Consider the following 15550-nt stretch of genomic DNA (forward strand, 5'->3'; position numbering starts at 1 on the left):
ACTACAAATCAGCAGTGATTAAAGTTAAAATTCTATAGACAGTATTTCTTTGAGAAATTTAACCTCAGAATTTCTTTATGAGCTTAAAAGACATATAACTAATATTTCCTAAACACATTTCATGTGTCAGGCACTATTTGGAAGGGCTTTATGTATCTTAACTGATTCATATTATCTTCATTACTTGAGTCTTGCTCAGGCAGTCACACATTCTCTTATTCAGGGCAAATACCTTACTGAATAACTTGCAGGCAGCCACTAAACTAGGTTTGAAGCACAAAGAGGTGTAGGGAAAAAAAGATCATATTTGTGGAATTGAAAAGATATCTTAGGACTTCAGGTGAAAATGGTGTCATAAATTCGTATTTTGAGACTCTACTTGTTAAAGTATCTATCAAAGCTGTATAAAATATTTTAAACATGAAAGTAAAACAATATTAAATGAAAACCTAAAATTAAATCTCTAGTGGAACTTGAAAAGATATAGAAATGCTAAGTAGTGATGGGCTGGGAGGCAGTGTAGGCTTGTTAAACTCTGGGTCTGAGGTAGAGGTAGCTCAGATTTAAGTGGCCAGGTGCCAGAGAACAATAGTATCTCAAAGCCAAATTCACAACATGAAATGAGGAACCGTCCTTTCCTGTTGTCTTTCCTCCCTGCAACTGCTGTTTGGGACAGTGATTTTCCTGAGGCTGACAGCTCATTCTGGATTGGGATACCTAGGGTGACAGTTGGAGGGAACTATACCAATCTGCCAGGACTGCTGGCTTGGAAGAAGTTTCAGTATGCTAGAAAGTGACACAGGACTGTATTTATTTTTATTGTTTTTCTAATAAATTATATTACTTGGTTCCTTTTTCCCATCTTTACAACATATCACTAGCTAATTTCAAAGATGTATAGTTGCTTTGATTTATTAGCTTATTCTAAATTAAAGATTCAATTTAAATTCAATTCTCAAAACCTGGCTCCTCCTTTCTGACATCACAAACTAGAAGTATAACCCTCATAGCCTGAAGGGATTATCAAGAGTGAGGCCAAGGGTTGCTTGTGGTCTGGGTCTGAGGCATCTTCTTTCTCTCCCGTTATTCTTCTGACAGCCCTAGTTCCTCCAGGGTTGGGAGGGGCAGGGAGAACAGGTGAAGGATGCTGACTTTCTGCTCCTGGTGGACATAGTGCCTGATGTTACTTGGATGTGGTCTGCTGTGGTCTGAAGTTGGTGGTGTGCCCAGTGTCTTGGAAAAAGTATGTACCTTCAACCCCGTCTATCTCTAAGAGTCATTGCAGAGAGGGCAGCCCAGGTCTGCTTTGGCTGCCACCAGTGATCCACGTGCTCAGCCCTTCTTTGGCTGGATGTGCGATCCCTTGATCCAGCAGTCCTGAGCAGACTGACTACTATCTCTCTTTGTCTAATCTCAGTGTCCAGAACATGAAACCAAGGGAAACCTCCCCAGACTGGGAGAACTGAGATGGGTGAGAGCTTACTACAGCTCTGTACCTATAAAAACCCTGTTTTATTAGCTCTTTTATCAGCAAGGTCTCCTTACTTTGATTAACAAATCTGTGGACCCAAAGTTGTCACTCATTTACAGAAGACTCCAAATGCCAGGGAACCCTTGCAAAAGAATTGCAAGAATGGGCCTATTACTTTGCACTTTTTCGGTGCAGCCTGTACTGAAGGCTTTTTAGTTTAGCAGAGATCAGGCAGGACAAAGAGGCTGGCTTCTCTTCTGGCACAAAGGCAACAAATTTATGTCCTTTCCTCCATTTTTCAGTCCTTTATTGTAGGGGGAAAAGAAAAGAGGGGGAGCAGATGTTGATAACAGTGAGGCTAGTTTTCCAGTCTTTAAGAACTTCCCATGGGGAGGTGTCTTACAACTTTTCAGTGGCACTCTCTGGGATGTGGGAATATTTAGTGCCTTTTGCTTTTAGCTCTTGCCCTTGGTCACTATTCCAAGACAATAAGAAAATGTCTTCTCATAATCCTGTTGCCCTGTATAGGTGAGGAGAGAGAAAAGAACTTTTCAATCAAGACAAGCCTGCAAACTAGTAAACTAGTCTAAAACAAATAATGAAACTAATTCCAAGGAAAGCAACTGTCAAAATCACTGATCAGATTATCAGTTCCTGTAGAAATAAAAATAACTCAAAATTATGAAAACGTCAAATAATTGTTAAATCCTGGAAGGAACAGAGCAAAGCATACCTATATTAAATATGAGATGTGTACATTATAAGAGAGAGAACTGAGCATGGGATTTGGCAAGATTGTTTGGTGATTTAATCAATTACTGACCTTAAAAAGTCTCCATTTCAAGCTGGATATGATGACACACACCTGTAATCTCAGTGACTTGGGAAGTCAAGGCAGGAGGATTCCAAGTTCAAGACCAGCTTCAGCAACTTACTGAAGCAGCTCAGTGGTTAAGTACCCCTGATACTGGGTTCAGTCCCCAGTATTTAAAAAAAAAAAAAAAAAAAAGGATCTATTGCAGTGTGTCATTTGGTAGTTAAAACATGCTACATTTTGTTCTTGTTTGAAGGAATATACATGAGGACTCTGTTTCAACAAACCTGTCTGACACTACCTGACTGTGCTGCTATTCAATTCTGACATTTATCTGGCATTAGCACAGATCCCATGGGTTAAGGGTATGACTGACCCTCCACACGACTGCCTTCACTTTCAAGTGACAAGTCTCAGGAGGTCCCCAGGCTGCCCATGCTTCTGACCAACTACAATTATGGTGCTTTCTATGACCTCCTTAGGTTCAATAATTCTGGTAATTTGCTGTAATGACTCACAGCACTCAGGAAAGCATTGTATTTATTATTATACACCAAGCTTCAGTGTCCAGGGTTTTTACTGGGGTTTCATTACATAGGCAACTAGATGGGTTGCGTTCTTTGTCAGAGATTGAACCCAAGCCTTGACACCCTTCTAGTCCCTCCCCAGAGGCCAGGCAGCTAAAAGTTTCTACCCTCTAGTCATGTGGTTGGATTTTTCTGGTGACTAGTCCTCATCCTTAAGCTACCTACGGTCCCATAAGTCACTTCATTAACATTGGAAAGATATTTCTATTGCAGAGGAATTTTCAAGAGTTTCAGAACTTGTCAAGAACTCATGGCAAAGATCAGACAAATTCTTCATTATATCACAAGGAATAATGTTAAATTCTATTACAGAGAAGGCATATATTTAGGTATAAAATGTAAAAGAAGCCACTGAAATATTAGAATTATAATATAGAACTAGGTCTTATAAATTGTGCAAAATAGAATATAGGAAACATTTTCTATCCCAAAGGGATAAGAGAGAGGAAAAGAGTAAATGCACACTCCTGGTAAACAGGAGCCACAGAGGGAGCTGAGACTAGACCAGTTACACTTGTAATGAAAATGTGTGTAACTATATTTACTTTTTATTAAAAGATAAAAATTAACAAATTAAAAAATTTAAATGCAGCTATAAACTGATAAAATAATGTATGCTATATTTAAAGTAGCAGAGCTAGATAAAGCTAAGAAAATGTTAATCAAATGAAAGCTAGTATCAAAACGTTAACATCAGACAGACAGATTAAAGATAAAAGAAAGCAATGCAAAACACATCATCATGGGCTAGGAGAAACACCGCATTATGAAAGGAGCCATTCACTAAGTATATCCAACAATCATAACCTTGTTTATCTTTAACAAAATAACCTAAAATACGTAAAGAACTAAACTGTCAGAATTACAAGTACTATTCAAAATGACTCATGGGAAATCTCAATACACATCCAAAACTAACCAGAGGAAAACGTTTAGTAACTGTAAGAGACTTATCAAGAAAATCGTACCGGTTTGAAAATTGTATGTATGTGTGCACATGTTTGTGTGTGTGTGTGTGTACAAACATACATGTCCATGCTTCTGTTACCAAAGAATGCATATTTTTAAGTACATAAGTATGCAAAACATATAAATACATTTAAACAGACACGGATATGATTGATTCAATATACTAATTGGTGGTAGATATTTTTGTATTCATAGATTTTGAAAAATTAATACCATACATGACAGTCTTTGACATCTGTGTAATTTAATTTAATACTCAGTGTTTCTATGTGTAGGAGGAAAAATCCTTTCTTCTATTGACCAAGATCTGAGTGGTATGTGAATTAATTGATACAAATTTATAGGAGAAAAGTTTGTTATGCATATGTGGGAGTATCCTATAGGGAATCGTTCACAGAACAGCTAGAAGTAAGAATTTATGTACCCCCTTAACAAGGGGCTATTTAGGGATTTGAAAACTGGAAAGTTCTGACAGGGTTCATTTACACAGTTTTTTTTGGAATGTCCTGGTACCCAAGGTGAGTAACCTCCCTGACTGGAGACCTCCCTGGAGTCAGGAAGGAGAGACTAACTCTTGGAAAGCTTTTCCGTAGCCAGTGTCTGACAGAGTATCAGAAGCCCATCTCTACCTCCCAGCTACAGAAATGTATACAAAAATCAGAGCTCTAAAAGTCTGTATGCATTTTTGTGCACTGAGAATAAAATCAAAAGTCCTTGGCCTGGAAGTTCTGCCCAGCTCACCAAGCACCCCATCATTTGAGCCACTTTGGTCTTATTTCAGAGCCTTAGGAGGCCAAGAATTTTTCTTGCAGAGCCTCTGCTCACTCTGCTCCTTCTGCCTGAATGGCATTTTCTGGCTTTTTTCCATGGCCGTCTTCTCTTCTTTGTTCACCTCTTCAGTGCAACCTTTCCTAATTAATGAGCTCTAAGTATGCTTCACTCAATTCCAGTTCAGCCCCCAGGTATTTTTACCCTAACATGTCACATTTTGTTTGCCTTTTACTTCTCTTCTGATTATCAATAAATATGTAAAGAATGTGGACTTTCTTTCCTTTGTTAACACTTACACCTGAAACGCAGTGCCACATCCAGATACCTTCTCCTTCCTTTGCCCCTGTGCATTTCCTAGGCTTTCAACTACCAGCATGCATTTCTTGGCTTGAGGATTCACTTTGGTTTCTGGATGCTAACTCTTGTCTCTCTTTGGGCCTGAAATGCCATGGAAGGAGTAGCCCTGAACCAATCACCAACAGGAATTAGTGTATAAATGCTCAGGATCCATCACCCTGTTGGAGAGATGGTTCACGATGTCTAGTTCCATAATGCATCTTTTATTGGCTGACTGTTCTTCTGTATCTCATTTCATCACTTGCTGATTAGTGTTTTATATAGCTCCCAAGAAAACTACTTATATCCAAATCCTTGTTTGGGGGAATGCTTCTGAAACAATCTTTATGCATATAGTTACACAATAAGTATTTTTTGAATGGATGGATGGATGTAGTAAGTGGACAGATGAAAAAGAGGTTGAAAAGGGATTTCAGGGTGGGATGATGTGTAATGTTTCAAACTATTGACAGGTGCTGTGAAATCATTCTAATTGAGGCTAGTTGGCTAACAAAAAAGCATGTAAGACACATAAAGGTGTAGGTATGGCAGTTTACAGAAAAATCTAATATGGAATTTTTAAAAGCTAAGATTTTCTTTAGGCTTGCTGCCCAATTCTTGAAGATTTTATGGAAGTCTGGTTTATGCACAGTTTTTACACTTCCTGGTTTTATTACAATATTTACCTAAAATATTAAAGTGTGCTATGCAAACTCATAAATAAAGTTCATCATGAAATTTATTCAATTTAAGAGAGTTTAACAGTCCAAACAATCGCCTTTTAAAAATGCATCTGGAAGTGAGGATTGGGCTGTAAGTGAAATCAGATGGTGAGATTTAGAGCCACAGGAAAAAAAAAGTGATAACCAAAAGAAACTGCAATCACAGAGGATGATGTAACTGATAAATAGTGTGGGAGATACTGTTGGACATTCATCAGCATTATTATTTTGTCACTGGACAAGGTCACAATTTTGTATTTTTGGGGGGGCTGACTAGAGCTCCTGTCCCAAAGCTCATTTATTTTCAGCAGATTATATATGTGGGAGACTAAGTCAGACTGTGAGCTTCCTGAAGGCAGGAATGTCAAAGTCTGAAATCATCTTTCACATTCCCAGTGGGGTCAATGCTTGACTTGTAGGTGAATGGAATGTGTAAGAAGTACGAGTGGTTGGACCACCTTGCTAATAATGAGTAGTATTCTCAAATGCAAAATGATGTGAACTAGCAAATCATTCATCCTTAAGCAAAGCATTCCTCAAACTACAAAAGATTATTTAAAACTAATAATTCTGATGCTTCAGGCTCTCAGTGTATTCTAGCCCTACTCACTTAAAAATTAAAGATGGCTGATCTAAGATTCTGTAAAATGATACTAACTTTCTATAAGGGGATATTACTATGATGCTGGTTGAAAAATATTTGTGTTTAAACAAGCATTATATGTGAAATCCAATTAAATGTGCAGATGGAAAACATTATTCAGAAATAATTTCCAGGAAAAATTTAACTTCTTTTGATGAATTGGCTTGCTTTTTCTTCATGGATATTGAAATTCCTGACATACTGTTCTTTTTCAAAATTTAGGCTACCAAAGAGCTCAGAACTTAATGTGTAGCTCAATTTTTCTACCCACATGGGAAGTTATGACTTGTATATATGCCTTTTAAAATTTTCCTGGTCTTTAAATCTATTCTAATTTTTTTCTTTTGCCTGGTACTGGATTTTTAAATTTCACTTTAATTGACATGCTTAAATTTTTATTTAGATGGCCTGTATTTTTCTCTTAAAATATTTTTTAAGCTATGAACTTTTTGTGTTAAATAGAAAAATAAATGACTCATTCTTCATATATAAAACATATATTTCTGACACATCACTGCTGTTCTTTTTTCAAGGCCCAATGTTTGTGAAGAACAGCTAGTGACGGTGGTGGGAGTCGTGCATCCATGTGTCCAGGCCTTCACTCACACTGTCAGACTCCGGAAACAAGGCTGTACTGGCCCACCGTGGTGCATGGGTTATGAAAGAAGGTGAGGATGCTTTCTGCTCTTTCCTTGTGATTATGAAAAATGAAAACCAGAAGCTTTACCTGCTTCTAAATATTTCATCCAATAAATTTTAGGAAATAATTGCATACTTAAGTAAACGAGCATACGGTATGCTCACTAAGAACTTCAGAATAATGTATTTCCTTCAGAGACAGAATGTATGATCACTTCACTTAGGCCTCGTTTATGTGTGAAGTATTTTAGGCTAGATGCCACTAATTTTACCTCATGACATGATACTCCATTGAAAGCTGAAGATCAGAAGACTGACAGAAACAAGGAATATTGTGTCAGTTTGCTAAATTTAGCACGACTTGGATCCAGGGGATCTACAGTTGTGAACCATCCTCTGACCTGCCCTTGTACTCTTGTAACACTTTGAAACCTAGAGCTTCTTTAACTTTATTATGGCCTTTGAATTAGGATTAACTCTGCAGGCTTGGAAGAGGAGAGAAAAGCCAGTGTCCACAATGCTTTCTGGGAGCCAGGGCTTCCTGCAGACATTTTTTTCCCCAAAGTTTTAAAATAGTTTTACAAAACATCTAAGAACCTATTGATACAAACAGTTGCTGATGGATTGAGTTTTATGTAAATTAGTCACCTGAATCTGAATTCAAGATACTTAGCCTTAAAAAATGTGTGGTTTCAGGTTAATGAAGAATTTAGTATTCATACTCTTATTGCCAGTGGAAAGTTGAGGACATTTATAAATAACTGGGTTTGCCATGGTATAGAAATATCATAACACTTACAATATAGAACTAAGTACAATACAGTAAGACAAAATAGTTTATCATGGGGATGTTTACATATATCTTGTGTACACGTGTGTGTGCACACATGTGCATTCAACCTTTAGGTGAATACACTTTTATTTTTGGTCCAAACTAAGGATATTTAACTGACATTTAGATCAGAAAATTTCCCCTGACTTCAAGTAGTTGTGCAGTCTTACACAAAATTCCTACATTTTTCTGTGCCTTAGTCTAAAAAGTCGGAAAAATAATGCCACACATGGGTATTATGGGAATTAATTGAAATATATTTAACACATGTGGCACAATGCTTGGTACATTGTAGGACCCAATATGTGTTAGATAGTATAATGTTGTGGCAGAAAAATTTATTTTAAGAGAAATTAGAATGGAAACCATACTTACAGGGCACATGATTTATTCATCAGAGTACTTGTTTTGTAAATGGTTTTTCATTTAAATTTTCTGTAGTGCTCACATAAGTTTTAATCATTGTTGGTATTAGTCTGAGCCAAAGAAAGAAATACCTCTTCCTTATAGATATTCAGAATTGGGAAGAGCAAATCTAAATAAGTAATACAGGTTTTATATTTGTATTCTAAAGAGCTTAGTAGTTTTAGATATTCCAGGTTTGACTCTGGGTTCAGAGCAGTGGCAGCTTTGAAAGATGCTTGGGTCTTCGTACATTACTACATAATCCTATACTTGTATCCTAATCAGAGAGAGATGCTCCAAAATATTAGGTTACACTTCCAGGTGGTTAAAAATGTAATAAACTATGGTAAGGCCAATAAGTCCTATTTTTGAGAGAAGAGAAAGAGCAATATACATTGCCTGGGGGAGGGGGCAGAGAGAAATTGGAAGAAGTAGAACCTGAAATTGACCTTGAACAATGAGGAGATTTAGGCTGGAATGTGGGGAAGGTGTCTGAAGGGGAGAGAATATGATAGTGCTTTGGGGATAAAGAATGAATATAACATTGATCTGATAGAAAGGAAATCAGACTGGAGACATTGGTGTAACAGTCTCTTGATAGGTCAGCACAAATGCTTCAGTGTTGTTCCTGGTTTCCTCCCTAAGGAACGCTTTCAAGGTTTTTTTCCACAATTGCTCCCTCCCTGCGAGACTTTAGCATTGCATGTATATTTTACATCTATTTATGTGCTGTGCTCCTTCAGGGGCCACACACCATTGAATTAGTTGATTCTTTTTATTTCCCCTTGAACTAAGGACTGTCAGCTCCTTGCATGTGTCAGCACCATGGTTGAGATTATGCTATAGTGAAGTTGTGCTATAGTGGATCCAATATCTGGGGAGTCTTCAATTCCACATTGAAAAGCATGTACCCATGATTCTTCAGGGTTTCTTGATTCTCTTTAGAATTTTGGGTTTCATTCTTGATGGCTTGAGCGATCCTGAGGGTATTTTAGACCATAACACATGGGGTCCTTCTCGATTTTCATTAACCTATATTTATAATTAACTTTGGTTGCATATGTAAAGAGGTCTGTGTGTATAATATATTGAAATTATATGCACACATACACATATAAACATATACATATATCTCTATAGATCTCTCTATCATTTCTCTCTCTATGTAGTTATATATATGGTGGGATTTGAAATGGAGGGAAAGAGATTTTTGTGTATGAAAACTTTGCCTTAAAAGGAAGCATTACATTCCCCTGATCCAGATTGCTGTCCTCCTTAGGATTCGGTACTACACCACCTACAGACAGGTGTACAACATGGAGCGGCAGACAATCTACAGGTGCTGCCCTGGTTGGAGCCGGTGGGATGATGAACCAGGTTGCCTCCACCGTAAGTTATAATTCTTCCTGTCTAACTCTCTGTCATTAGAAGGAATGGTTTTGCTCTGTGTTTGGCTTCAATCATCTCATGCCTGTCAAGTTTTCGGCATCTTTAGAAGCACCACAGATTCACAGCATCTCTTTGGACTGAATATTCACACATGACATGTGCAAAAATGCACAAAAAGCCTTTCCGTTAAGCGTTTCTAATGATAGGTCATGACTCAGGACCTGTGGAAGTGCTGCTTTATATTCTGTCTTTTTATTTAAAAGACAGTTGATTTAAAGCCAGACAGGTTCTACCTTGACTTCCATTTCTCTTTTCTGTTTGCCCCTTTCCCATATCATCAAATTTGTAATCCACAGTTGATTCAAAAGTCCAGAGGGAAATCACTGTACTAAATCTAAATGGGATTTCTCCACTTGTGCTTGTCATGATTAATTGCAGAACTCTGGAGGCAGTTTACTTTTTAAGATGAGGTATGCAGTCCTTTTACAAACCTCCGGTGTGGGTGTTTCAGAACCCTTCAGGTATGTTTGACAGCACTCACCAGCAGAACTAGTGGCATTATGTAGTTCATTCTTGCCAGGAGAAATGGTTCCGTTTAGCGACTCCTTTACCTATATTATGTGTTTATGGTTATTGCAAAGTCACTTAAAATGCTTCCGTGTGTTGCAATCAATGCAGCACATAGCACAACAATTCATCTCCACTGCTATTCTGTACCTGAGGGAGTTTGTTGGCATCCTGCTTCCTTCCCCAGTGTGCTTTCTGCTCTTGAAATGTCTTCGTGAGGTTGCCGCGGGCTTCCCATATTAAGCAGGCTTACTGCTGAGTGGTGCAGCAAGGGTCACTGTGTATTTCCATGAAGTGTGAGGCTACTGCAGCTGATTGGTTTAAGATCACCAAAAAGCGCCATCCCCAATACTATCTCACTATGTAATGAACTCAACAACAATGGGACGAATTCTTTATGTTGGTGGTAAGATACCTATCAAAGTCCTTTCTTTGCCTCTGGTTTAGAATTGGTAATTCATTTGATTTTTGCATTGTTTTGACCACATAGTCTTCTTATCCATGCAGGCTTTTTAGATCAGTGCTTATCAAATTGAATGTGAATGCAGATCAACTGTTATTTTGTTAAAATATGAATTCCATTCAGTGGACCTGGAATGGGGCTTGGAATTCTGCATTTCTACATGCATTTCAGGTGATGGGAATATTTCTACACAAGGAATTCTTTAGGGCTTTAGACAGTAAGACCTTAACTTGTAATGACAACACTCTTTAGACTTGCTTTGAAGGGGCTAGTAGAAATGTCTAGAATATGTTATATTAACAATATGGAGCCTATATTAATGATTCTTTCTTTCTCTCAACTCCATTCTCCCACCCTCCTTGATTGCCCTCCTTTTAGCTGTCTCTGCTATGGGAACTCATTTCAATGGTAGGAAATGCTCAGATAGTGAAGTCCAGCGTTGCGAATGTTCTCAGGGATTTCATGGACCCCACTGTCAATATGGTGAGTCACCAACAAGACCATTTATTATGAATTGGAACTATCTGCTTTGCTTTTAGGGGACAGCCAATTTCGTCGATGCAAACTAATGGCAGGGTTATCCCTTTGGGGATTGGTGAGTGGTTAAAATGAGCCACTAAGCAGAAACCTACAACCTAAAGTGTAATCAGCCTCACAAAATATGCTTTGTAGTTTAGTTTTAATTATTCACTCTAAGAGTTCAAATGGTAGCAGTAAGTACAAAATACTCCACTTTGTAAAGGAAATGGCAGCTTAATAAGAAAACCTCTTTCTGACCTCAGATGTTAAATCTTTCACAGAGCCAAGGTTTGAAAATGCTGGTACAGTATTCTTCTGTGAGATCTCTATGGTTTATGAATGAACAAAGTGGGATTAACATGAATTCCTCCTATTGTGGTACTTACTACTTCCATGCCCTTAATTTAAAAACTCCAAAAATAAAAACTTAAAACTTGCATGATTCTCAGTTTTAACACTTGGCTACCTGGTTTTCTAGGTTGGTATTTTATCAACTGTCAATTTCAGACATGTATATTTAAGATGTTTCTAGTGCCAGAAAATTTCAGAATGGCCAATTATGCATCTTTAACTGAATTACCGGTGAGATGGGATCGTTTCAAAAGGATTTGCTTTGACTTGATCATCTGATTCTAGTCTCTAAAGAGTATGGATACATCAGCAGTTATCTTTTCAGAGGAAGAAAAGGAAAACAAAACCTAACCGAAGGAAGTTGAAGGGACAGATGTAAAAGAGTTATCCAAAATACTGCATTTATTGTCTTCTGCTGATGTTTTCCTTCTTTCTCTATTACTTGGATCTTTGTAAGAGAAATTGGGCGATTGCTAAGAGTTCATCACTCATGTCCATTTGTCCCCTCCACCCTTGGCAAAAGGTTAAGGCTTCCGTTTTTCATGGGTCACCTCAGAGTTATTCTTCTTGTAAATTAATCCTAATACTCTCTTCTGAGCTGCTTTTTTTTAAAAATGCAAATTAAAATAAAACTGCTTTTTAACCCCAATTTATTCTTTGACTATGGAACACTGATTCTGAAATAGAGGTCAGTGGATGCTTTGAGTTCCAGGATGTATCTTCAGCTATTTCATGATTTTAAAGAAGTAACAAATTCTACATTGATCCAGGATAACAGTATTTGCCTCTAAATAAATTATTTTAGCTACATATACAAAACTGGTTTTCTTATCTTGATCAGTAACTGTGATGGCTAATTGAACATATCATTGAATCATTAAGAGTTTTTAAAAATTAATTATTACTTTATAAATGCATTTGTTTTGGTACAAGCAAATCTTGCAGAACATTAAGTCCCATAGGAGAAAGGTAATGAAGGAGACATATGGTAATGATAATGATCTGGAAATCATACCTGAATTAATTTATTCTTTATTTTGTACATCAGTACTTGGATATTTTGATTATTTCAACATCTTAACAACTTTTATACACCAAAGTAATTAACATGCTTTCTGAAATTTAAGTAGGTAGATTCTTTTTTTTTTTTTTCTTTCAATTTTGGGTTGGTGAAAATACTGGCTTTCTTTAAACACATGTAGAATCATCTTGCCTTTCCCATAGGTTTGTACATCATTAAGTTTAGGAGTCATGAAAACACCATCCCTACAAAGTACCTTTCAGGTATCTTCCCTGCATTTTTTGGTATCATTGTCCAAGTGTGCTCACCTTTAGATTTTGACACTGTTCTTTCTCCCAACATGATAATTCCTGTAGAATTTAAAAAGGAATTGATAAACCCTGAGAGTTATTCAACCTGAAATGATGGGAGTTCACACATTCACTACATGGTATTGCTTTTCATCTGTCAAACAAAAGGAGATACAAAAACTATGTGAATTTAAGGGAGTTTAATGCAGACATTTTGAAGACTTTCTAGGAAATCAAACATTTGGAAAACAAGTAAAGAACCAATTGAGAAGAAATGGCATTAGCTGAGATTTGAAAGATTAAAAATTAAAATCAGCAAAGACTGTTTTTAAAAGGAATGTACTTGATAGAACATATAGTCTATCGAGCAGGATGATTATAGTCTGGCAATAGAGTTTCTAACATACCACTTATCCAGTGGTTGTATTTGAGTTCTGGGGTATGAGCACACAACCCTTGGGCTGATTGATGGGCTCAAGCACTCTCTCTCTCTCTCTCTCTCTCTTTCTCTCTCTCTCTCTTCTCTCTCTCTCTCTCTCTCTCTCTCTAAATATATATACACACACATACATATATATACACACATATACATATACATATATAGATATAGATAGCTTCAGATAGATCAATATATCTAGATATATATATCTCAATAAAATGACCTTAATTTTTTTGAATTATATAAATAATAGCTCAAATGAAAAAAAAATTAAAAATTGCAAATGATTAAAAAAGTCAAGTTAGCTCTTGGTGGTTCTGGATCGATTTTTGGTATCCAATACTTACTTCAATATTTTATTATTTTACTTCAACATATGAGCGTCCCATTGATAATTTCTAAATTTGAGTTTTGTTTTACTTTCTTATCTATTATTTAACTAGCAAGCATCAAGCTATATTTCATGCTTGAGAAATTCTGCTTAAGGAGGATGCCTGTGTTCAGGAATTCATAATTGTAAAAGGTTGACTTTCAGCTTTCAACTTTGAACGCCTTAGAAACTGATCACCATGGAAGATACTGTCAAATAAAACTGATACTTTAGGGAAAAAAAAAAAAAGCCCAGTTAGTAACACTACATAGTACTACTGCCTTCAAAAAGTGATTGTGGTCATCCTCTTAGGCACATTTATTCTTATCCACACACACAGGAACATTTACCTAAATGAGATCATATTTTATATACTATTTTGTCACGAGTTGCTGTTCTTTTCTTCCTTTTCCTTTTCTTCTCTCCTCTTTCCTTCCAGCTTCTCTCCCTTCCCCATTAACAACCTGCTAAATACCCCTTTGAACTTTGAGTTCTTTCTCTGAACTCATGTTGTTATGTACACACAGGTGCACAGTATTCTTTGATACTAGTTCATCAGAAATTTGCAACTACTCATTTATTGATAAACATTCGATTTGTTTCCATTTTTTCACACAATAGTCAGTCCTTTAATAATATGATGTTTTTAATTTTTTGGGATAGATTCCTCATACTGTGATGGTTGGTGTCAATGATTGTATGTTCTTAAGTTTTAATGTGCTTAAGAATAAAAATATTTATTTAAATTTTTTGTAAGATATTTGTGTATGTGTATGCCTCAGAAATGGTTTTACCAATTTATTTGTTGGGATGTATTATAGTCTAAGTAAATTCTAATTATTTACTTCCTTGTTTGACACATTAGAGGTTTTCCCTGCATCTGCATCCAAAACCAGGGATGTCATACAGATACAGTATCTGTGATCAGGATTATTATAAACATGAATTGCTGGTGTAGGGTAAAGTTGATTTTATATGAGATGTATGGAAAAAAGAAATTTTAAAAATAAACCAGATGGCTGTTTTTAAAATGGAGAAAAGATTCTAGTCTTAGAGAAAGAAGGGACTTGCTAATAACTGAGAAAAATGCTTGAAGTTAATAATGATTCTAAAATTGCTGATCTACTTAACTCATTTGAAAAATCTACCACTAATAAGGAAAAATGAAGAAAATGAATTTGGACAATTAGGAAGTAATGAAGAGCTTTCTAAAATAGCTATTGATTAAAGGAATCAAAAGGAATACTTTGAAGATTTGAACACATGCAAATCAGGCTAGATAACTGGTAGTGAAATTCTCTCCCTGTCTTTTTAATTCTGTGGATTCAGGCAGAACAACTTGGAGATTCATTAACTGATTTATATCATACACAAAGTCACACCTATTTTCTCACCACTTATTCCATCTTCCTTTTCTCTGGTCAGAAGTCAAGTTAAATAATAATGCTCCTCTGGTTGGATGTAAGTCTCTGGGGTCTTCTTTCTTTTATTCATATATTCATTCATTTGACCTTCCAGTTAGTAAATATTGATATAACATACTGTGTACTAGGTACTTCGGATGCCAAAACAATTAGGCTATTCTTAGTGTGGTGGGAAATAGAGACCAGGAAGCAAATGATTAGAATACAGCTCACAAGTACTGTGATGAAGGATGCTTCTGTCCTAAAGGAAACAGGAGAGGGTCCATCTATGTCATGCTAGGAGGTGAGGGAGTTTTCTCAAAATACTGGAAAATACAAAATACAACTCATTATCAAAGATAAACAGAACAATAATATGAAATTTGGCAGAGTGAATAATACATTGTCCAGAGACATGAAAGAGCATGGCAAGTTCAAGGAAAAACAATAATAATGAAAGTAATAGTTCTTTTGCCTGCAGTAAGAGATGTACATGGAGCATGCCAAAATATGGCTTTTTTTTTTTTTCAAGGTCTAGGGCAGCAGTTC

The 15550-nt window shown here is 36.4% G+C and overlaps 1 protein-coding gene across 1 annotated transcript in view; it reads left to right on the plus strand.

The window, feature by feature from the left end:
• The window catches only part of LOC124993589 (EGF-like and EMI domain-containing protein 1), a 623779-nt gene that overhangs the window by 51559 nt on the left and 556670 nt on the right, over positions 1 to 15550 (plus strand). The window contains 3 exon segments of the mRNA XM_047565459.1: positions 6847 to 6981; positions 9469 to 9578; positions 10987 to 11091. Coding sequence (XP_047421415.1) covers positions 6847 to 6981; positions 9469 to 9578; positions 10987 to 11091 — 350 coding nt within the window.

The sequence above is a fragment of the Sciurus carolinensis genome, chromosome 9, assembly GCF_902686445.1.
Source record: "Sciurus carolinensis chromosome 9, mSciCar1.2, whole genome shotgun sequence".
Classification (NCBI taxonomy): Eukaryota; Metazoa; Chordata; class Mammalia; order Rodentia; family Sciuridae; genus Sciurus; species Sciurus carolinensis.